A 24,862-nucleotide genomic window follows, 5' to 3' on the forward strand; every position below is an offset into this window, starting at 1 on the left:
AATGTTGGCTTCAAAGCCGAAGCCACAAGCGATAGATGTGCCCAAGCCGAAGGCGTTTAAAGGTGCAAGGTCCGTAAGTGAAGTGGACAACTTTCTTTGGGCCATGGAGTAATACTTCCGTGTGATGAACATCGAGGATGATGTCACAAAGGTACATACTGTTGCTATGTATTTCACTGATGTTGCTTTGTTATGGTGGCGACGTAGGTCCACTGATGTGAGACGTGGTGGGACTGAAATTGGGACTTGGGAGGAGTTTCAAAGTGAATTTAAAGCACAGTTTTACCCCGAGTATCCGAGGATGAAGCTCGAGCAAAGTTGCGACAGCTAAAGCAACGAGGCGCGATTAGAGAGTATGTGCGGGATTTCAGTGAACTCATGCTCCAGATCTCTGATTTGAGCGAGAAAGAAGCATTTTTCTCCTTTACAGATGGGTTGAAACCATGGGCGAAGTTAGAATTGCAACGTTGAGGAGTTCGGGAACTTACCAATGCCATGATGGTAGCGGAGTCCATAGTGGAACTTGCTCCGAGAAGGGACAGGTTTGAATCTTCCAAGCCCAACAGGAGGGGCAATGGTGGGTACCATGAGGAGGATGAAGAGGGAAAAAACTATGGTGGAAACGGTAGTAGCAGCGATGGTGATAGAAAACCACGAAATGGGAAGTGGAGACCTAATAGCCCGAAAGAAAAGAGGGGAAAGTTACGATGCTACTTTTGTAAGGGACCGCATATGAAGAGGGACTGCCCAAAGGTATCTTTAGTTTCGGCTATCAAGAGAAATGATGAGCCGGAAGAGGCGAAGCCTATTGAGGAAAAGCCATCAAGGGTCAATTTGATGGTGCTCATTCCTAATAAGAGGAATGGTAAAGAAGGGTTGATGTTTGTGGACATCAACATTGCGGGTCAGAAGCGGGGTGCTCTTATTGATACGGGAGCATCGGACTTGTTCATATCGGAAAAAGCTACAGGAAAGCTTGGTCTGCCGATTAGGAAATCGAATAAGAAGATCAAGACAGTAAATTTCGAGGAGGTCTCAACTATGGGGGTAGTTCAGAATGTAGATCTACAAATCGGCGAATGGAAGGGCAAGGAAGACTTTGAGGTAATCCAATTAGATGATTACGATTTTGTACTTGGCTTAAACTTTCTTGACAGGATTCAAGCAGTTCTGTATCCATGGGCCGATCAAATTCATATTATCACTGGTCCGTTAACAAGAATTGTGGTGCCGGTACGTCGAGATATGAAGGTGGGGGCAAAGGTGTTATCGTCAATCCAACTAGTCGAGGATGTTTCGTATGGAAGGAATATTGACTCGATAGAACGGGAAGATAGGAAAGCTCCTTCGGAAGTGTTAGTGGCGCAAGAGTTCGATATGAAGCCTGCAGATTCGACTGTGGAGCCGACACCTTTGGGAAAGGTGGGGTGTGCATCGGGCTTTAAGGAAAAGGGAGCGATGCGAAAACAGTCGAGACGAGTAAATACTGCGAATAAGGTACATTATGAACACTTTGATAGTGTTTTGAATTTTGACTTGTTAGCTTGGCAAGGTCGTAGGGGCCCTTTCAAAGTTCATGAGCAAGGAGGCCAAGGGACTGTGGGCAATACGAAGCCAAGATGTGAGAATCAATATGATTCAAGAGAGAACAAGTCAAAGTTGAGGCAAGTTAAAGCAGGGACTTCTTGCCAACAAGATGTACCAACGAGTGCTACGATTCAAGGGAAGACGCGACAGAAGCCGAGGCAAAGGTTCTGAAGGAAGGGACAACCTGATCGCAAGGCAAGTCAGGGAGAAGCCAAGGTAACGAGAAAGTTCAAAGATGAATCATGTCAGTGCCATTCGGAAGTCGCAACGAGGGCGTTGCGAGAATGGGTGGGGGAAAATGTCACGGGCCAAAGTTCAAAGCCCGTGACCATCGCACCAAATGCATCCAATGGAGGTCTATTGCTCAAATGGTGATCATTTGGCCCACAAGAACTGGCCCGTTTCAAAGAGCTATTGGACAAGCCTGTCAGATTGAAGCCTGGTTGGCCCGATAATGAAGAGATGGCAACTTAGGCTAATATGATAACTAATCTTAGAAGATAGAGGGAATCATATCTTGTAAAGATTAGATTAGATTTGATATGGCTTTATCTTGTAAATCCCTAAAATAAAGGGATATGGTTAATCTCGTTCGTCGATGTAAATGTATCTTAACCGTCGATTTTGGGGGAGCTCAACTATAAATAAAGAGCCTCCCCCTGATTGTACTCATTCCATTGTATTCTGAATTCTTAAGAGTAATAGCATTCTGAGAGCATTTACTCAAACACCTTATGTGCATTCTTTTCTGTGGCTTTCTGTTGTTCTTTGGTTAGCTTTTTTTGGCATAAATCGCTTCTGCTCTTTAATTTGGTGCCTTGGAGGAGTTCTAAAAGAATCTTCACTTGAGTTAAGGCTGACTTAGGCGAGTTTAGATGAACGAATCTCCTAAGGCCGCACGGATTGCGAGACGAAAGGTCTAACCCCGTGACATCTAGCACATGGTCATGTGTCTAACCCGTATGGCTCACACGGCCATGTGTTCAGCCCGTGTGGGATGACCCAGCATGTGTAGCTCCTAAAATATGCTCTTTTTGTCCAATTTTTGCTTGTTTATTACTCCCAAATACTCTCCTAAGTATAGAAACATGAATTCAAGGGATTAGGAGTATAAAATTCACCATTTTGCATAAATAATCATCCAAAAATGCATCAAGAATAGAATTAAAATATATTACTTTTATCACCCATCAAATATCTCCACACTTAAACGCTTGCTTGTCCTCAAGCAAAATCCTCAACTCATATTAAAGTTAATCTTTCTCAATTTGTAATTCTCATCAATAATGTCTCAAAATAATTCGCAAACAATCATGCATTGGCAATTCAACTAAAAGGGTACTACAGATTTAAACAATCCAAGTCGAAAATTTTTAAGGACGAAAACATAGGTATCTCCCCTTATTTAAGTAATTACCTTTAATTCAAAATCAATAAGAATTGACATCTTCACTAAAGATTCACTCAAAGCACTCAAAGTGTTTAAGGTTCAATAAATATGCACTCAACAATCTAACAAGAAATGTCATTACCATAAACTTGCTTGAAAATCAAATTTCCACCACTATAAAATGATATGACACACCAATCAAGAGGTTTTAGAGGTTGTAATGGGGCTTAGGTTAAAGGGTGTGGAAAAAGGCCAGAAAAGTTGATTATAATCGAGATCGAGTTGATAAATTACCAAACTATAAAAAAAACAAATGCTGAATTGAAAGTAAGCACATCAATCAATAATTATTCAAGAAAAAGAACAAGCTTCTCGACAAAATAGGAAATTAACTGTTCAAGCTCAATCAACAAAAAATTAATCAATATTTTTTTTCGAGTTTTTTCTTTTACCAAAACAAAAAGAATTAATTTAGTAATTCAAACAAAAGAGCATAGTTAGGCAACTAACCAAATCAAATCTCGACAAAAAGGGAGTCAATAAAACAAGAAAGAGTCACAATGAAAAAAATGGGTTATGGGTTAACAATCACGGGTTAATCAAGAAAAGGTGTGTTAGGCTCAATAGGGTTCACTAAGGGTTAATTTAATAGGTAGGTTTTTTATAGGATAAGTGGGTTAAACCTAAATGCCTTTATCATCTCAGTATATCAAATCAAATGTGTGGTCTCGACATGCATAATCAAAGCAGGTTCTAGAATAACAAATCAAGTTGACACACTCATAACCAATAATAGAATGAGCATGAAAAATATATGCTCTATAAGCTCAAAAGCTCACAAAAAAATCCTGGTTTTGATGTCAAACTTACAAATCCAGAACTTCAAGATGATACCTCAATTTAAGGAAACAACCTAAAATTTTTATTTTTGAAAAACAACTTATCATACTTGACTCTCTCATGTCTTAAAGTTTAACTCAACCAATGCACAAATATCTACAAATCAATCTAAAAAAACATTAATAAAAATCTCCAATCAACAAAAATTCATTCTAATGGAAGTATGAGAAAATTACTTAGAAATAAGAAATAATTTAGGGATTTTCTAATAATTATATAAATAACCTCCCACACTTAAGATGTACATTTTCCTCAATGTACAAACAAATATAAACACAGAATAAGCATAATATCACAAGAGAGGAGAAAACTAAAATTGCCCTAAATATGGATGAAATTGCCAAAATAGTGAAAACTGAAATTGTAGGCAAATCTAAATGTAGTGCATGGTAATAAGAAAATAAACACAAAAAATGAAGAAGATTAAGAGGTTACAAACTCAATTAGAAACAACCATAAAAATAAAAACATAGTTCGAAAGAAAAATAAACTAAAGAAGTCTAAGAAATAAAAATGAAACAACTAAAAACAAAAATAAAACTGAAAAAAAAAAGAGAAATAAAATCAATGATCTTCATCATCAGAGGCATCAGGATCATGAGACATCGGCGCTGAAGAAGATATGTGGAGGTGCTGACAGATCTACTGCAAAGTCGCATCAATACTGTCGAACCGCTCAAAATAGTGCCACTCAAAATGAGTGAACCACTCGGAGAGGTCCACAAGGGTAGCAACAGAAGTAAAAGAAAGGTGACTCGGAGGTGGATGATGAGGTGGATCCTCGTGGTAGAAAAGGACATTATCAGTGAAGTCCTCATGTTTATCTTAAGGGTCGAAATGAGATAATCAGTATCGAGGAAGATCCACTCCATGCAGTCGCTCAATCATTCTCATGTGACTCATACTCGATAACCCCTGTCGGGACATCTGTCCAACTAGTGTAAAGGAAGAGGACTACTCTGGAGTGTCGAGGATATCGAAGTGTCGTGCGAGGCAAGTCACGTAAGGGCCTAAGTAAATATGACCCTTCCTACTGTGTTCTGTTTGATAGTGGCAAGCTAGGACAATGAAGTAGGCAAGATCAAAGGTGCACCCCGTGACCATGCTCTATAAAAATAAGCGTCAAATGTACCAATGACTCTGGTGTTCTCTCTCTGATCGGTCAATGTGTGGGCCAATATGGCATTGATATAACGCAAGGCCGGAGGAAAGGAAGTCGCCTTTGACCAATTTAGGTCATACAATGTCGTACTCACTGTAAGCTCTGTCTAGCATAGAGACGGTGAATAATGGATGTGTCAGTATAAAGTAAGAAATCCCTTGGCACTCATGAACTCCTCAGTATAGTGTCCTAGAGCAGCGCCGAAGTCATAGACGCTCAAATGACATGTCGTACCGTCGAGTCTAAAAGTAATAGTGCCTGGCTCATCGTGCCTCGACATCACGTGCTGAAGGACGAATTTCAAACAAAACTCGAGGATAAGCTCCAAGTAGGTGGGCTCAACAATAGAGAAAAATCAGTCCCATGGAGCTGTAACTATCAGTGCGTGGACTCTATCAGCTAATTGAATCTGCTCCAAAGTCGTTCAATCAATACAACCGCCTAATCCCAGTGGCCACTGTCGAAGATGTTGATATAGGTCCTCTTGAAAACCTTGTGAAAATCGTAAACATGGATGGTGTGCATTGGTGGAAGCCCCCGAAGACGTGGTCGGGTCTGGAGTCTTCCACTTTTTTGAAGCGGGGATTACAACCTTAGATTTGCCGCGTGTGTTTATTATAGTGTGCCTGAAAAAAATAAAATAGTCTAATATCAGAAAAGTAATAAATTAAGTATCACCAATTAAACAAACAGAGAGGCCGACGAATCAACGTGCAAATTAAAATACGTTACTAACAATCCTCTCATGACGAACATCAAAATCGAAGCTACCTAAATAGAAAATATACTCTTAAAATAATATGTACTAATACCTAACCATGCAAAAACTAATTACTAAATTTCCTAAGTAGGCATACCAACACACGAAGAATAACACAAGCATGGAACTAAAATAAATCAGGAGAAACTAAAGCTAAAACTAATGATAAAAGAAATAAGACTAAACATAATAGCAGGAAAAACTAAAGAAAATAAATAATAAAAAACAAGAATAAAAATAATAAAAATGACAATTAAAAAAATTTGATTAAACAGATCCTACTAAAACTAAAACTAAAAATAAGAACAATGAAAATAATAATGAAAATAACACTAAAAATGTAGGAATAGTAAAACAAATAAATATAATAACAATAAATAAAAATGAAAATAAAATAATAATAATAACAAAAGGAAAAAGAATAGATAGTGGGGAACCAATAGGCGATGGTGGCAAACGTTGGTGGTGGTCGACGGGGTAGTGCGTTGTTGTGGTCAAAGGTGGGCCAACGAGGGGGTGTTTGCGCGGTGGTTAGGGACGGCGACGATAGAGTTTTGAGTTGGTAGGGTGATAAGGGAGGGACAGGGGAAAAGGGAGTTCGCGCGTGAAAGAAAGGGAAAGGGGGGAAGACAAGTGGTGGATAATGGAGAGGGAATGATGCGATGAGAGGGATGGGAGAGGGGGTTTCAGTTAGGAGTGGCTGGGGAAGGGAAAAAAGAAAATTAGGGGAAATGGGGAAAGGGGGAATTGCGAGGGAGAGGGAAGGAGAAAGGAGCGGTTAGGATGAGAAAAGGAAGGATTTGGGCGACGCTGGGAGGTGCGGATGGGAGTGAGAGAAAAAAGGGGCAAGGACGATTGTGGCCAGAATGGGGGGTCGAAGTGGGTAAAGGCAGAGTCGTGGCTAGGGGAAAGAAGTGAGGGAGGAAGAATACAAAACAAAAAGAAAAGGAAAAATTAGGGTTTTAAATGGGCACAATCATGTTTAGGCTCGTGTTGGGCTACACAGCCGTGTCACACACTCGTGTGCCACTCCTTCAGGCCGTGTGTGATTTAAAACTCAAAGCCTAGTGGTCACACGGCCTTGGACATGCTCGTGTGCCAAGCCGTGTGTGATTTTCTTTCGCTTCTCTCATACCCATGTGTGAGGCCATTCGGGGCACACGATCTCACACACGCCCGTGTGACAGGTTGTGTCTCGCACACGACTGTGTTTATGGCCTGTGTAACTCTCTGACTTGCAATTAAATTTGAAAAATTAATTCCAGTGTTCACGTGGCCTTGGACACAGCCGTGTCGCTAGGCCGTGTGGATCATCTTAGGTCGTGTAACCATCAAAATTAGATTCAAATCTTAACTCTGTATTTGACCTGTATAAACCCAAGACATGTAGTTGAGGCCTTTTAAATATCTATTGTACATGATTATGATTATGAATTGAAAATGTTTTGATATTTTCATAATTGTATATTTTTTCATATTTTTAATTGTTTATATATTTTCATAATTGTATAATTGTATAATTGAAAATGTTCTTAACATTATTTTCATCGTTTATAATGTCTATTGTATGTCTTTTTTCATATTTTTAATTGTTTAATAACTCACATTAATTGTTTATATATTTTCGAGTATCTTAATTATTATATTATTGTGCAATATAAGAACATTCTTTGGTTTCGAATACTTCACAACAAAATTATTATGTTGATAGAACATTCTTTTAGAGAATAATGTTTATAAGCCTTTATTGATATGTTGGAAGAGTGAATTAAGTTGGGTAGGGTTAACATGAGGTTAAAAGATTAAAATCGAACAGGTTAATCAATTTATGAATACCTCTAGATCGAGATTAGAATAAATTTGAACATGATTTATACGTGATGAAATTTAAAACATAATAAAATTTGAAGTAAAAATCTACCCATAATAAAACTCCAAATTTCCAAAACCTAAATCTTACCATTAAGTCAAAGTATTATTAATAAAATATTAAAATAACACTTTTTTGACTTAACTGTCTAAAATTACATCAAATAAATTTTCTTAAATTCCTTATATTTAATAACTTGTTTCTTATTAGATATTGTATTGATTAATAAATAGATAATTTAAAATAATAAAAAAAAGTTAGTTGTTCATGCTGCTTCGATACTGCACTTTTTTTTTTTCTTTTAGTTAAAATATTTTTCGTCAAAATTGGATTTATTGAAAATAGATGGAGCTTTGACCTTTGTTGATAGATAATTTTACTTTTCCTCTCGGAAACTGCATTAAATTCGGAAGGCTTAATTCTAAATTACTCAAAAACTGAGACGCTGATTGGACAATCCAACATTCGACCCAAAGCTAACCAGCTTAGCACTTAGCATAGTTTACACTCGTTTTCAAAACGCGCATGTTTCTTTGACCATGATCACTCCAATAGAAGCTTTCAAAGCTTCTTGCCCTAATCTCTTTGCTCTCTACTTTCACAAGCTTCTGATTGATTAATAATGCTTTTCTTTTTTGCTGCAAATTCAGTTCAACTTCTTTGAATTCAGTTATATAGTTCCTTAATTCAGGTGGGTTTTGCTTTGTTTCTATTTTACATTTTCTTTTTCCGTTGCTTACCATTACTGCTTTACAGTTTCTTTGTTTGAGACTGGTAGTTTCAAATTTTGTAGATTTATCTTTCTGGGTTTCTCTTTGATTTGTGGTTTTTGAATGATTTATTAGTTAAATGAAGTTACTTATTCTTAATGCAGTTTTTCATCTGGGTTTTGTTTGTTTTGTTTGAATTTTAGTATTTTTTGGTCCCGTCTTGCTATCTTAGAGGATGACATGGGGGTTTTGGTGGTGATTTTGATTGATAATTAAGTAGGATTTTTATTTGGAAGTTGATTTTTTTTGTTTTTTGGCTGAAATTTTAGATTTTGGATGATAGTGATGAACTTGGAAACTGAAATGCCGGGTCGACGGCATTTTTCTCTAGTAGATACTTTAGAGCTGAAATCTCAGATTGAAAGGAAGATTGGGCCTATAAAAGCTCAGAAGTACTTTAATCTGCTCACTAGATTTTTGAGTCTTAAGATTGGGAAACCCGAGTTTGATAGGCTCTGCATTGGTATAATTGGGAGAGAAAATGTTCGTCTTCATAATCATCTCCTCAGATCGATTATTAGAAATGCTTCTCTTTCGAAGAATCATCCATCAACAGGGAACAAATTGGAAGGTGCTTTAAGTGTTAAAGCGGCGAATGGGTATCAAAGAAGTAATCTTAAGTCAATGTGCAAAGACTTTCCTCAATCCCCTCGTAAGGGAAGGACTATAAATCTCCGTGATCAGAACCATCCAAGTCCTTTAGGGCCTCATGGGAAGAGCCGTGGTACTGTTTGTGAAGATGCAGTTCCGAGAGTTCAAGAACAGCAAAGTGCTACCGAGTTGCTTTCTTTGGGTAGCAGACCACCTATGTCCTTCGAAGAAGGAGAGGAAGTTGATCAAGTTGCAGGAAGCCCAAGCATTCACAGTAGGAGTCCTGTTAGAGCTCCGCTTGGCATATCTTTGAATGCTAAAAGAATGCGAAAAGTGCCATGGAACAGATTAGCATCCGCTTCTGAGACATGTCATTGCAAAGGTGAACTACCTGACACAGGTTCTTTGAGAAAAAGGTTGGAAAAGAAGTTAGAGATGGAGGGATTAAACATATCAGTAGATTGTGCCAATTTGTTGAACAGTAGCCTTGATGTTTTCATGAAGAGATTGATAAAACCCTGTTTGGAATTGGCTGGTTCAAGGTCCGGACAGAAACTTATTGACCAAGGTCACAATTGGTCCACAGTCTCTTTGAACGGGATGCGGCCTTTGGGATATGCTCAAAAACAGAATGGGTCCATTTCTGCATCAATGTTAGACTTTCGAGTTGCAATGGAAATAAACTCCCCTCTCCTTGGGGTGGACTGGCCAACAAAACTTGAGAAGGTGTGCCTGCATGCTTCAGAAGAGTGAGCCGGAACTCACTATCCATTGGTTCTGAGTTGAACCAGGTTCCGGTGCTAGAGCAATTTTTGAGTTATTTCACTTACGAAGTATGCTCTAACATTGATCTTGATTATTCCATTTTTTAGAACGGATGAAGTAAATAAGTATAAAGAAGGCGAAAGGGGGTTTTGGATCAAGCCAATTAGGTTGTATACAGGTCATGGCTCTGATTTATCCTCGAGGTTTGACAGCCTAACATGGAGAAATCCAATTATATTGACACTTTGTAGAAATCTATAGGTTAGCAATTATCTCCACCTGTTACCTATAGTTGCTGTAGTTAAGTGAAGACATATTTTCGTAATAATAAAGCATATATTTTAGCTTTCAGCTTGATCTTGTTGAATTTGTCATATGACCTTCCATTATCTACTATTTCCTTCCCTCTGATGTGGTTTGTCATTGTTTTACATTGATAAATGCATCTATGCGGTAGTTAATTCCCCTGCCAGCATAAATGAACTTATATCGAGAGCAGTGCATTTGAATGCTGAAAATCATTCGTTGTGCGAAGCTTTGTATATCCTTACATGAGATGGATGTTTTTCACTTTTTGTGTTTATTTCTCATTACGCCTTTACCTGTGGACTTTTTGAATCATATCATTGCAAAAGTCGTCATTCGTACCTTTATGAGATCAGTCTGCTCTCCTTTTTATGGCATGCCAGTGCAGAACTCGAACCTTTCGTGTTTTCTGCATTTCTAGTTGGATATTGTTTGGGCATATAGCGCAAATAATAGAGAAGATGGTTTTATAGAAGCCATTTGCTCGTGTAGGAGGAACAAAAAGCGGTTAAGGAGGTGGAACATTGTCTTGATGACCAACCCCAAGGCTGATATCTCAATCGAGGTGGTCCAATGGTACTTGCCCCTGTCATGCACTTGTTATGTTTCCCTCATTGTATGCAGGATCGGATCTAGAGAAATACCAAACCGAATCTTGCCTATTAATGTTACAGTTCCGATGCTTAAAAGTGAGCTAAATAAACCGCTAAACTTAACTAACACTTGCAGTGAGTGGGAAGATCATTTTATGGATTGAAACTTATGCAGATTCTGATTTGATGAGCTGAGCTGAGCATTGATGCCTGTTTATAAAAGCAAAGAATAGTTGAACTCTTCTTGTTGTAGGTGTCTTGTAATTTTCTCTCCTTGACTTACAAGATTAAGAAATCAATTTTCCATAGGCTTAAAAGGATGGGGACCTACATACAATCGAATCTAAAAATAGAGAAAGAAGAAAAGGCAAAATGTTAAAATAAAGACACAAAGAGACACGATGAGTTTGTGTGGCTAAGCTCAACATGACAGCAAGTAGTGGCTGGATCGGACAATGTATCCAAAATCATAACATCAGCCAGCCCCCATTATCTAAATACAAAAATTAAAAAGAGAGAGATCTGACTCCTAACCCTAAGCTGTTGTCTAATCCACATCATGTTGTTTCCCTAATTGGTTCGGTTCTTCAATGTTTCATGCCCCTTTTTAGTATCCCATTTTTCTTGCACACATAATTTTATTTTGTTTTATTTCTTTTTCTTGAATTCAGCAATATTTTTAAGACTAGTTTGAAATTTCTGGTTGTTGAAGCTGAAAACAACAAAAGCTTCTCTTTTTCATCATCATTATTACTACTTACATTGATTTCTTTAAAATCACTATTTCAATAATATACTATTATGCTCTACGTTTAAAATAAATGTCAGATTTAGTCTTTGTATTCTAATTTTATCAATGTTTATCATTCTAATTTTCAAAATTTGAAATTTAAGTCTTGACCCAAATAATAGCAGTTAAATGTATTGAGTTAATTTTTGTTGTTAGTATCATACTATGTATAACTTGTGATTTAATTTATATTTAAGTCCATATCCTTTTCAAAATTTGAAATTTTAATTTTAGACAATATTCGTTAAATGCATTATTTAAAATGACATAGTTTTTTTATTAATATTACGTAAAAATAGAAAGTTTATATAATATTACATATGTAATGATATGGCATAAAATTTTGAAAATAACAAATTATAAAAAAAAATGATAAATGTTGTTAATCCTAATTGTTGGTCTCAAAAGACAATAGGTGCTTCATTTGTTTGTGTAAGACAATAATTGAAGTAGATCCGTAAAGTATTAAGCGTTAATGAAAAGAAAGGAACATGGCGTGTTGTTCCACCGACTGATATGCAACCATAAAATAATGGTTAGATTCCACCATCATTCATCATTATCTATCTTAATATATTAATTAATGCCTAATCATTCATTAATACTTAGTTTTTATCTTTTCTACCCAATAATTCATGTTTAACATGTTCCAATAGATCACAATTTATGCAGTTTCCATGTCTTCTTATACATTAAACCAATATTTTATTTGTTTTTAACTCTTTCTTCCCACCTAAATTACACTTTCAATCACTTAATTATTGGTAAGTTTTTGTTTTGGTCACACAATTATTCGATTTTGTTTATTTTTGGTCATTAGCTATTAAATCATTAACGGAAAGATGACATGACATCTTTTAAAACGAGCATATAACAATTTTAACCCTTAACATTTATATATTGTGTCAATTTAGTTCTAACAAATTTAATACACAACATTTACATATTGTGTAATTTGGTCTTTTTAGAATTTTAATTTTCTTTATGACCTTTTCACTTAAAAAGCTAAATAAATTTATCAACTAAATCAATGGCAAAGCCAAGGGAGTAGGCAAGTGCCCCTTGATTAAATGGGAAAATATCCATTTAGCCCATCCCATAATATAAATCGTTCAAATTATATCCTTTAGTTTTTGAATAAAAGAAAATTTTACATTTTTTGGCACTCTCAAAAATTTAATAATGTAATGGAAGCATTTTAACACAACCTTGACTCCTCCAATATTTTATAATTTTATCTCGGCTCGTCCAAAGAAAATTTTTGACCTTACCTTTGAGCTAAATTTGATTGAAAATATATATATAAAAATAGAAACACCTAAAATCCAACATAACAATTTTTTTTATTCTTTTAAAATTAACCCTCAATGTCACAAAGAAATGCAAAACTATAAAAAAGATCAAATTTCACATTATGTAAATATTGAAAGTTAAAATTGCTACTATGTCAAATTTTAAACCCGCCAAGTTAGTTAAATTACTAACGGAAGATAATTGCTGGTAACCAAAAAGGAAAAAGAAAGTTAAATAGTTGAGCAACTATTATATAATTTTTCATAATTGAGTAATTAAAAAGTTATTTATAGTTGAGTGATTACCAATGTAATCTTCTTTATTTTTAATAAATAAAATATTGCTAAGTTTAATACAAGTTAATTTAGTATTACACTTAGTTTTTAGATTTGGATCATCATTTAACCATTTTTATAAGAAGAATAGAAAAAAATCATTCAAAGATTGAATTCAAGATTCGAGATTAGTACTAATTATTTAATAAAATCTTTTAAGGTGTAGGAATTCTTAAAATGAGAATCATGATAATCCAATTGTTTTCAATTTTTAGATCAAAATGAATAAATTTAAGTCTTAGATTTAAGATTTAATCTATCTCACTAAAAAATTTTGGGCATTCGGTATTCATTTGTATTTCATGAAATTCTTTGAGTGTTTTTCATCAACCAAGAAAAAACATCTTAAATACCGAAAAAATAAATATCGAATACCCAAATTGCTTAATCTCGATAACATTAATTTCTTACTTTCAATCCCATTGTAAAGCTACTTCTGATTTTTTGCTTAGAAAAAAAAGGAAAAGGTTGGTTGTTGTGCTCTTTATTTTAATGTAGATTAAATATTAAATTTAAGGCTTAGATTAATTTATTTTGATTTAAGGGTTAAGAATAAATTGATTCTCATGGTTCTCATTTTAAAAGTTCTTACTATATTTGTCACCATCTTTTAAATGATTTTAAAAAAGGGTAATTTAATCTTTTATTTTGTAAAGATAGATATAGTTTTAATTAGAATATATATATATATATATACAAAGTAATTTTACATACTTCCTTAATTATTTAAATGATTAATATTTTAATGATCCAATTGTCTTGCCATGCATGTAAATTTTCAAACCGACTATACCAAATTAAAATACTCTATATATTTAATATATATATATATATATCCAACAGTTAATTTTTGTACACAAAAAATGGTTAAAAGTTTTAAATTTAAATTAAATTTGAGACCATAAATATAATAGTTGGATGATTGAAACATTAAAAATATAAATTATTTTTACATGTTGTTAAATGGAGATAAAATTCATCCGACAAGATAGGGTTGATTGGGGAAACTGATTAGTCATGTTGTTTCACACTCATCAGATCAAATCAAATAGAATGTCCGAATCAAAGCAAACAGACACATGTGGTATAACTTTGGTGCAAGATTTTGTCCACAAAGCCCACCCAATTAAGTGCAGAAAAGTTATTTATATTTCAAATCTTTAATTAAATTTAGGTTCCATCATTTGATAATCCTCAGAAGCAGAGATTAAGTTGAAGAATATGTTATTCTGCAAAAATGCTGATGTTCTTTGGATCAATGATGATTGCTTTGTGAGAAGGTGAAACACAAATGGGTGGGGTAACAGAGAGATAGCATCTTGTAAATGTAAATGTACCCCTATTTTGCTGACTAAAAAATCTGCACCTTCTGAAGCCTGTTGAAGCCTGAAATTTTTGACAATTCTTTTGTTGTTATCTATCATAAAGAGTAATTAATTTGTTTATTTAAATGGTGGGTGGTGGGACCTAAATGACAACAGAAGAACATAAGCCTCTGGGGTGGCCCCTTGCTTCAGCCTTTTCAGCAATGGACCCACCACCCCATACGGTTGCACCTCTCCTTACCAGCAACGCGTGCTTCCCCATTCTCACCCTTTTTCTTCCTATAAATAAACACAATTTCACCAATTATGATTCCTTTTCAAGATAAGAATGGGATTTTACTTTTGTTAAATTCTGACAAATTTCAAATTTAGTTGACTGTTCAAATTATTTATATTAAACCAGGTTGATTATAATGAATATTTTTAAATTTATGATTAATATAAACACATTAATCCTTTGCTGTTGATAAGATTTCATTTTTATTATATTGATAAATATTCCTGAAAACAAAATCCATTTAATCTTTTCATTTATATGGTCCCCTCAAGGGATCATCTTCCAGTCTGTACCATGTACAGCTATCGCACAACAGTGACAAATAATCAAATACATAAATTATTTATTAAGCAATTTCCCAAATAAAAGAATGACGAGAGAGAGAGAGATCTATAAAATACTTCTATATATCCAGAAACCTGCTGCATATGCAATAATGATAATAATAATAATAATAATAAGTACATTTAATGTGTACCATATTTCATCCAGTTATGTGGACCGTCGGATATGTTTGATTGATTTTGGCAACAACCTTCCTCACATGGCTAATTAACGGCTATAATCATTGTTTGAATGTGGGGTTGAAAATCGAATCCAACAACTCAGATCCAAATGATCCATCATCATCTGGGTTGCATGTTATTTTTGTTAATTGTGATATCTGTATCTGATACTAAATAAACAAGATCTTTTTGATCCTGTGGCTATGGGTGTGATGAATAATTTATGATGGTTTTGTTAAGGGTAACCACCCTTATCGTACGGCAGGGATGTAATTGTTGGAGGGGCCATGAACACCTCCCTCATCATATCAGTTTCCACTAACCTTTTCTTTCTTTTTTTCTTCTTCTTCTTCTTCTTCTTAAAAAATTATAAAATGGAGGAGACAACTGTTAGAAGGGATATAGAATTCTTGGGTGCATGTGAATCACGCACCATAGCAAACGCAGCTCAACTATTTTATGATGATTGTCCCCAAAAACCCTAATATAGAAATATAGATAATAGATATGTGCAAATCCTGTTACATGTTAATAAAAATAATTTATAAATGAAGTGCATTGCTGGACCTGTCTTAGGCATCTTCCACAAAACTTGAATTGCATTGGCTATTAACACTCTCATTTGTTTGGCATGCCTGAAACCCAAGAATGCACCCCAGATTCTTAAATTCCTCTCTCTCTCTCTTTATATCAAAATATTATGGGGAATATTGTGAGAGAGCAAGCTCATCCTCTTTCTCTCTCAAAACCTAGATTTGGCTCAACTTAAGGTTTCAAGATTTCTCTTTCTCCTTGCAAAACTCAATTTCTCTCTACTTCATCTTCTTCAACTTCAACTGGTTTAGCTGCTGTGATTCTTCATAATTTGGTAGCCTCTTCAAGAATTTGTATCAGGTCAGAATATGCACTTCAATTCTCTACAACCCTCCCCTTTTTTTCTCTCTTTTCTGATGCATGATTTCATTGCAACAAGAAGAGGATAAAAGAGATAAGAATCATAAAATATTAGGTTGAGTTTGACTTTCGGAAGCAAGGAATTTGGATGTTCAATTGTGTGTTTGATATATATGCCATTTGGTTTTTATTATTTTCTTTTTGGAGTTACTCTTTAACATGGTGATTATGATGATCCTACTGTTAAACTTTGTTATCACCGGCTTTCATATTTTTCCTTCTTAAACAATCACTTTAAGAAGATCCATGAAAGTAATGATTTTTTCCTCTTAATTAAACAAAATTCATATATACACACATACAAAATGTATGTAATTTCATTTAAACATCAACTCTTTCATGGATGCTAGTGTAGTTTAATACATCTAAATCTATGAAATGAATATTTTAAAACATACATACATACTCATCTAACTGTGTTGCGCTCCTATTAATTTCGTATACTCATAATAATTAGGTACCGAATATCCATTTAGATGGATTGTTTTATAGTGGATTATTATTATTTTGTAAATGCGGTTATATAAAGGTTAATATATGTGTGAAAGAAAAAGTAATAGGCATAAGAAGAAACCAAGAAGGGCATTGAAACCACATGTGATATATAATGTACCTATAGACAAGGCTGCATAATGGAAGATATTTTGTATGGAAGATTTATCAATGGTGGCCCAAAGAACATGTGAAGAAGAAGACAAATTATACTAGAACTAAAAGTGGTTGATGTTTATCATACTTTCATTTTTAGTGCTGGAAAAACATTAATTCATGCCATCCATCGCCCTTCTCTCCTCTCAATAATAAACAATCCATTACCAATCAACAACCTTATTCTCAGCTTTTTTTTTTTGGGCTCACTTTAACAGGTGGGAATAGTAAAAAGGTGATTTGATTATCAGAATTGTTATGTGATCTACTTTCTTATCAAATTTCTTGGGAAAGAAGGGATCATTTTATTCATTTCCCAAATCCAAATCCAAATCTATTCATCCTACATATTCGGGGTATTCTTCAAGCAACATTAAACTCCAATGGGGAATCTTCTTAGGCCGTACGATAAGGAGTATATGAGGATGGCTATCTTAAAACATGAAGAAACTTTCAAAGAACAGGTATATATATATATTTTGTTTTTTAAAAAAAACTGTATTTGTTGTTCTAAGCTTGAAGCAATGTTCTGTTTTTCAGGTGTACGAACTGCATCGTCTATATCGAATCCAGAAGACATTGATGAAAAGCATGGAAAGCAGCCGGCCTAAAGGAAACTTTAGCTTGAAGAATAATTATCACCATGGAAATATCAATATGCATCAAAATACAAGAACCAGACTTGACTTGGAACATCCGGCGGCTGAGGGTGATCATCGGTCAAACAATGTTGTTGCAGAACCAGACTATGGTCGTAACACAATATTAGAATCCATAGATGAGAGCGAGATTGAGCTTACTTTAGGCCCCACAAGGTACGTGCCGAGGAAGAAACATGGGACTCCTCGAACTTCGGATTCCGGTCCGAGCTTCTCTTCTTCTTCCACCGAATCCAGTCATGTGAAGAAGACAAGCACAACAGGGGAAGATTTCACTGGAAATGAGCAGATGGGACTTTTCAAGGTCACTGATATGACATTTGGGTACCCAAATGGGAGTAAAAACAACACTGATCTTGAAGAACAGTTGAGACAGGAGAGATTAAAACAGCCACCTTGGCTTTTCCAAGTTCTAAGCATGAATATGACTTAAACAAAAAAGAAAAAGAAACTATCATCCAAGTCGATATGATTAGATTTTAGACTGTTTCTTATCGACTAATTTCCTGTGATTGATGTTTGTGTGGAAGTTTCTTCTTAGTTTCTTTTTTAGCAATGGAGCATTTTGTAAAGATCACTTGTTTCCTTGACTTGCAAAAAAACCCTCTAATTTGTTGAGCTCCACTTTCAAATCAGTCCATTTCCGAGTCCCACTTGGGGAAGACTTTTGAGTACACAGCACACCTTTTTATTAGTTCTCTTTAATTTGATCAACCTTTGCTATATTAGCCGGTGTTATAGTTTCAACTCTATTGTATTTGCAAAGCACCTTTTAGGGCTTATAACAGGAATATTCACATGTACAAAAGTTTCTCAAATTGAATATATGTTGAATGATGCTTGGAAACAGAGTTTCCGTACATGGTTTGCCCTGGCAAGTGGCAACATGCCATCAAGGGTCAAACAAAGAACCTGCAAATGAAGCCATTTTGGTTACCTTGAAGAGCATGTGTAATGCTGATTGAAAAAGTCTGAGACCAATGAAACTTGAATATTTAGGGAGCCCATCTTTTAAACATCATTGATGGTTGTGCCTCGGACAAAACGTGGTACCACTTGGTAGCCTGCCCCATAAGCTATACAATTTCTTTCCCCAAGTTCATTTATCCTAAAGCTGTCAATAATTCAAATAAAGACCCCACACCCTGCATTCAGTATTTCTTTTCTTATCTTTTATCCAACAGACTTGTCAGATACGATGTACTCTTAATTTTAAACCTAAACTCAGATTTACAATTACAATTTCACATTTCCCCATGTCTTCTCTTTTAGCTGTTCCCTTATGATTAAAACATTAGGATTTGTCCTGAAATATACTCTGAATGGATATATTATCCTGTTTTGGTGAAACTAAAAACAGCCAAATGCTGAGATTCATACCACCATGCTTTTAATAATGTATTTATCAAACATGAATATGATAGATAGCACCCCAAAAGAAAAAAGAACAAAAAAAAAAGAGAGGGAAAACACCAGACATAGGAACACTTTGGAAAAGTACAGATAGTGGCAAACCAAACAATGTGTCAAGAAATGGAGTGCCTCCTATCTTTGCTAGGTCTTGTTCGAGCTTTGGCACCGGAAGGCGGAACTCCGAAAGGATAAAGGCGTCCAAGTTTCTTAGAAACTGAATTCATGAATGATTTTCTTGGCAAAGGAGGCTTATCAGATGATGGCACAATAATTCCCATAGGACTGCTTGCTGCTGACGGAACAGCGGATGATGGTCTTTCTATTTCTTTCAATCTCATTTTCATTTTTACTAGCTCTAGTTTCAAGTCCTCGTTCTCTCGTTTCAAGCTCGAAAGTTCATCCGAAACTGGGTGGATATCTGTTGGAGGGTATAAATTCACTCTGGAAGATATGGAAGGGGAAGTTCCACTTGACATGCTTCCGTTCATGACGTCTCGAAGGCGTTGTTGTTCGTAGTAAAGAACTTGAACCACGGTCTGGACAGGAAGACGGTCGTTTTGCGCAGCGTGAGCGCAGGCCTCCCGAGAGAGTTTCTGGCAATCCATTAGGCTGCAAACTTTCTTCCTCTCCAAGTCAGTTATAGTGGGGTGAGCCTGTCAAGTGTCAATTATTATGAAAAGGTGGATAAGACTAAGATACTATTCTCTCAAATCAATGAAAGCTAAAAGGGTTCTATATGATAGTTCCAACAGTCCTGTTACAAAGCAGATTCACTTTATATGAGATTGCTTCAAAATCACCTTTGCATTGCAATGTGTTCAAACTTAATTCATAATGAACAAATGGTGTTGTTTTCTGTACTCATATAGGATTAGAGTATATATAATTATTGAATTGAGTAAAAAGTTGCAGCAGAATGTTAAGATGAGGGTTATTACATAAAAGACTGTACCTTGAGGTAGATATCTATGGCTCTGTACATCCCATCCTCTGTTATCCTCGATTGTTCGGGAATGAGTTCAGTGAGACCGATGAATTTCGAGACGGGGAGATTACGATCAGATGCTATTTCGGCTAGGTAGCTCTCCATTAGCTTTCCCACCCTTTCCATGTCACTTAGTGGGGGAGAAATATAGCCATCTTCTTCTTTGTAGCCAAAATGAGAACCATCAGTTTCATATTCAAGGTAATTCATCATGATCCGCTGTACTGTGTCCACATCAAACAATGTATCCCCAGTAAAAGAATAGGCAGGAATCAAGAGATCATCCAAAACAGCCTGTCCTAATTGCAAGGCCATCCTTTTTTCTAAATCGAGTCGACAAGCAATGGTTGTTTCGAGATAAATTGCTGCTCGAAGCAGCACGGTTAGGAAGCTTACAGACATTGCATTTTTCTCCTTTGGCAGAAGGCTCACTATGGTTTCCAAGACGACCCTCTTCTCGTGTTCTTGTCGTGGCTCGATTTTCTTCCTCCCCTTTCCAAATATTTCCTGCACGAAAAAGGAGCTTCAGCTTCAACTTTACATTTTGAAGCATATCAGGTAAACAACTGAATTATGTAGGCATGGGGGTCTCACCAAACCTCTAAGAGCTTTCTGAGCATAGAGCATAAGCACAGGACCAAGAGCATATGGTTTAAATCCCCTCGCTATCATTGCAATCAGAACCCGTTGGAATATGTCAATTCGAAGAACAGCCAAATCCTCAGCCCACCAATCAACCACCGTTTTCGAGTTAGAGATTGTTGAAGACATTGCAATATCATTGCCACTCTCTTTGCAAGCTAAATATGCTATGGCATCGATGCACCGGCCAACCAGTTTAACTTCCTCTGCAATGGGGAGTAGGTTCTCGGAAGCATGTAACACAGAAATTGCTCCTGCTAGGCTCTGAAGTGCCACTTCATTCAAGAAGGCTTCAGTTCTTTCCACAAGGCTTCCGACCGCATAGTCCTCGGTCATCTCAAGGTACTCGGCCACGCAACGTAGTGCCGCAATATTCTCGGTGTTTATCTCAAAATTTATCCCGTAACAGAATTTAGCCGCAAGTTCGAAGGATTCCGCTCCGCCCGGAACATCAGGAATTACTATGACTGAAACATCAGCATCATTGGATTCTGATACCACTTTCCTTATGTATCCACACTTAGAGACTAATGGAAACTGCAATTGAAGCAGGACATGCAAACAAAAAGGTAGAAATGATTATGATATACATGCTATGGCTGTTTGTATGAGAATTAAAGTACTTGGATTCTACCTTGTGAAGTGAAAATGAAACTCCAGCAACTTGAACCGTGACATCACTGGGTATCTCCTGAGAGAAAATCCTGACAAAAAACAAAGAAGAATCAAATTATATACATCAGTTCTCTTACCATTTTTTTTCCTATCTGAAAAGCAATTTATGAATTTCATGCTTATATAGTAATGATACCACTCGCTGGTTCTCTTCATGGCTGTGGACATAAGCTCCTTCTTTTTAGCAGACATGTTAAGAGTGGTGGGTGCAGTGTCCTCCTGATCAAGATCCACCATGGCAGCAAATGAAGGAGTTTTACTAAGATCATGCCTGCATCTCCATCAAATCATAGATAACCAGAGCCTGTTAAACAGGGTGTTTATCATTTACAAGATTGTGGTGGAGCCAACAGAATAAGCAATTTGCTGTACTGTTTTGTTATTTATTTATTCAAATGTTTGAATGAGAAGCAATATAAGCTCAAAATCATGTCCTTAATAACTGTATTATCCAACTTTGAGTAGGTGGATTCCCAAAACTAGGCCTCCAAACAAAACTAGAGGGGAAAGCTGTGAGGAGTACAACATTTCAAGCAAGTGGTATTTTGGGTATTAAAGGATGAAGATAGATGAAGAAAATATACTGTGTGGTGTGGGTTTTTGGTGGAAAGATTAGATGTTTTCATGTTGTTTGGCGGCTAAAGGTCGAAAGTTTCCACGTGGGCAATAGTCCCATCCACTAAAGTTCCCATCTTCAGTTTCCTGTCCATTTTCATTGGACATTTATAAATTTCAGGATTCATGGGATTTTGGTTAACCAGGTCTTGATTTCTAAATTGGATGGCATTCATAATTATGACCAATCGTGGGTTTTTAATGTTATCACTCAAAAAGTAGTTATCATGAAATTTTATGTTGGAACTTTCTGCCTTCACATGCTCCTTTACGGTGTAATAATATGAACATTATGGACAGGACAACGGTTCCAGTCTTAAGCACTTTGGTAATTTGAGGAACACATCTGTACACATGTGAGTGACAACTAGTGTTGTTTCACCATATGAAAAGTCGGTTGTGATTGCAGATTAGGTGCTTATTAATTGTTCTGAGGTTGTAAATGGATACCAAAATTATCCACCCAAAGAGAAAAGATGTTTGGGGTTCAACAGCATTTCTCTTGTGCAATAAATGAGGTCCTTAAAATCAACGAAAACAACTGGCTCTTGTTTGTACCCATCAATAATCTCAATCTTCTTCTCTGTTACGCAATTTAGGGGCCCTTCTCCTAAACGTTGATGGTTGATTGCAAGGAAAATTTAATCTCTGTGATCCCCAATCCATTGCAAGATTTCACATCCATGGGGTCATGAGTTCATATTAAAAGGGAAGGGGTATTGTTTTTTAGCTGCAGGAAATTGTCGGGTATGTCCATTGGTACTGCTCTGTAAACATTTTCAAGCGAGTTTTGACAAAACCTGAGGGGAAAAAAGAACAAAGAAACAGAAGATACACTATTTGGGCGTTGTAGGGCTGCTATTATAACATATCAATCTCCATCATTCAAGCAAAATTCCTAGGGTTATAGATTAGACCCCATCAAAGTGCTTCATGGGCATTTTTTATTCTTTGTGGTACAGTAAGGAAAAGTCCAAAGAAAAGGTTACTTCATTATTGTAGTAGTGTTTAAAGGGATGTAAAACTAAAATCATTGGGGGGGGGGGGGGGGTAATTCTGCAGAGGGTACTTTACATAATGTGATATATGTTATAGTAGGCCCACAATCAAAGCAATAGTCTTGGAATACCGTCGAAAACTGGGATTCCTTTCCTGCTGAGTTGGTATCCATTGATTTCAGAAACCTCTAAATTTGTAGCAGTGTTTGTCTATGCGAAGCACCCATCGTCCCTGCACATGTTGATTTGGGACCCGTCACCTCAAGCCAGCGTTTGTCTCCATTTTCACTTTGATTCCTTCAAGTTTCAGCCATAGAAAACAATGGTGAACCCCCAAACCATGTGAAGGGGTTCCAGTACATAATTAATAGGTTGGTTTGGGCAAAATAATTTGGAATTAAGACTGCACCGGCAAGTCTTAAACTGGGTGCTTTAAAAATAGCTTCATAGGCTCCACTGGCAGCTTTAATTCTCCACCTCTCCTATAGCTTTATCTACGTTAAATGCCTGCATGTATGACCAAGGCTTAAAGCTCACCATCAAGATAGAAATGGTTGTTTTCACTGTATTTGAAACTCACCATTCATGCCGTGACAATCTATGTTATCCGAATTCTTTTTTTATTTTAAGGGTCTACGTTACACATTTATATTTGACATGCGGGTCCTCCAAATATATATATATAATTTAAGATAATACCCTAGTTGATTATCCTACATCCAAATATAGGCGAAGATGAGGACAGACAAAAAAAGGGGGTGACATGTAAAGATAATACCCTATTTGATTATCCTAAATCCGAAAGAGAAAAGCAGTTGTTTTGGATGCAGGTGAAGATGAATAATGCGAAAAGAACTCAATGTTATTATGGACCAACTTGTTTTCTAAAACTGAATGTCGAGCAAGTAATAGACCCATCTTAAAATCATGGATTAGAATTGGGTTTCATGCGAGCAGGGCCTCTTATATATCTTTGTTGTTGGTTGGTTTGTAAGACCCTAAAAATCCCACCAGCTATGTGCAGAAAGTCACGTCAAGTTAGTAGGGTGTTTTCAGTTTTGATCATATCCGGCAATATTTATAATTAAGAAATATTAAGGGTAAAATACCAAAAAAAAATCCTATTTTTTTTAAAATTTATCGAAATGGGTCCGGTATTTTATTATTTACCGGAATGGGTCATTTTCCCTAAAATCGCGTCCACATCAGCGTGATGTCAGGGACGTGTCAACAAATCGCGTCCACGTCAGCGCGCTTTGCTTACGTGGACACAAATCGCGCATTTCGATAAATTTTAAAAAAATAGGGCTTTTATGTGTAATTTACCCATTTTTTTGATATTTTGTCCCTAATAATACATTTTAATGTATTACTATAATATGTAGCTCAAATTATGTATTGTAGTTAATATTCATAATATTGTAGCTTAAATTGTCAATCCGTCTATACTATTATACTAATAATATATATTAATGTAATATTGAAGAGTTAATTGATTAAAAATAAATGCAACAAGTACAAAAAGATTCAAAATTATTACCAACAACATTTGAACCAAGGTACTAAGGAAAAGAACAAATATCTTAACCAACTAAGCTAAACTAATTAATTAACATATTATAAAAATGTTGTTATTATCTTAATTATATTACTTACGTTCTAACGATTTATCATACACGTGTCAAACCAAAAAAAATAATACAATAATTCTGTAAAAAAAATTCGGTGTTTACTTCAAATAAATAAGGAAAATAATGATTTGAATGTTTCAAAATTCAATTTTAAACCGAAAAAATCGAAATTTAGGGGCAAAAAAGGATCTTTTTTGATGAAAACTACGGCAAACCGCCTTTGGCTGTTTGTCAGCGCGTAGATCTCGAAAAGTTATTCGAAATCAAAAAAAAAACCGTCTCAATCGGACAACCGAGCCAAAAGTTATGGCCTTTCAAAGTTTTTCAAGCTAAAAAACATAAACTGTTCATAATTATTGCTTCCACGTCAACAAATCGCGCTTACGTGGACGCGATTTGTTGCCACGTAAGTAATCGCGCTG

The 24,862-nt window shown here is 35.8% G+C and overlaps 3 protein-coding genes across 3 annotated transcripts; 2 read left to right on the forward strand and 1 right to left on the reverse strand.

Moving 5' to 3' along the window:
* The first annotated feature begins 8,099 nt into the window (after window positions 1-8,099).
* LOC105804007 (uncharacterized) lies at window positions 8,100-10,146 on the forward strand. The gene is made up of 2 exons (XM_012636483.2): window positions 8,100-8,360; window positions 8,709-10,146. The coding sequence occupies exon 2, from the start codon at window positions 8,716-8,718 to the stop codon at window positions 9,781-9,783; it is 1,068 nt and encodes a 355-aa protein (XP_012491937.1). The 5' UTR covers window positions 8,100-8,360; window positions 8,709-8,715; the 3' UTR covers window positions 9,784-10,146.
* A 5,490-nt stretch (window positions 10,147-15,636) lies between these two features.
* Window positions 15,637-18,206, forward strand: LOC105804006 (uncharacterized). Its single transcript, XM_012636482.2, has 3 exons — window positions 15,637-16,114; window positions 17,041-17,286; window positions 17,363-18,206. Exons 2-3 carry the CDS (start codon window positions 17,206-17,208, stop codon window positions 17,912-17,914), a joined length of 633 nt encoding a protein of 210 aa, XP_012491936.1. The 5' UTR covers window positions 15,637-16,114; window positions 17,041-17,205; the 3' UTR covers window positions 17,915-18,206.
* Window positions 18,207-18,820: 614 nt separating this feature from the next.
* Window positions 18,821-21,865, reverse strand: LOC105804005 (BTB/POZ domain-containing protein SR1IP1). Its single transcript, XM_012636481.2, has 5 exons — window positions 21,333-21,865; window positions 21,156-21,225; window positions 20,474-21,058; window positions 19,847-20,386; window positions 18,821-19,547 (listed from the first exon to the last, which is right to left on the reverse strand). The coding sequence occupies exons 1-5, from the start codon at window positions 21,431-21,433 to the stop codon at window positions 19,008-19,010; spliced, it is 1,836 nt and encodes a 611-aa protein (XP_012491935.1). The 5' UTR covers window positions 21,434-21,865; the 3' UTR covers window positions 18,821-19,007.
* Window positions 21,866-24,862: the final 2,997 nt, after the last annotated feature.

The sequence above is a fragment of the Gossypium raimondii genome, chromosome 11 (genome assembly GCF_025698545.1).
Source record: "Gossypium raimondii isolate GPD5lz chromosome 11, ASM2569854v1, whole genome shotgun sequence".
Lineage (NCBI taxonomy): Eukaryota > Viridiplantae > Streptophyta > Magnoliopsida > Malvales > Malvaceae > Gossypium > Gossypium raimondii.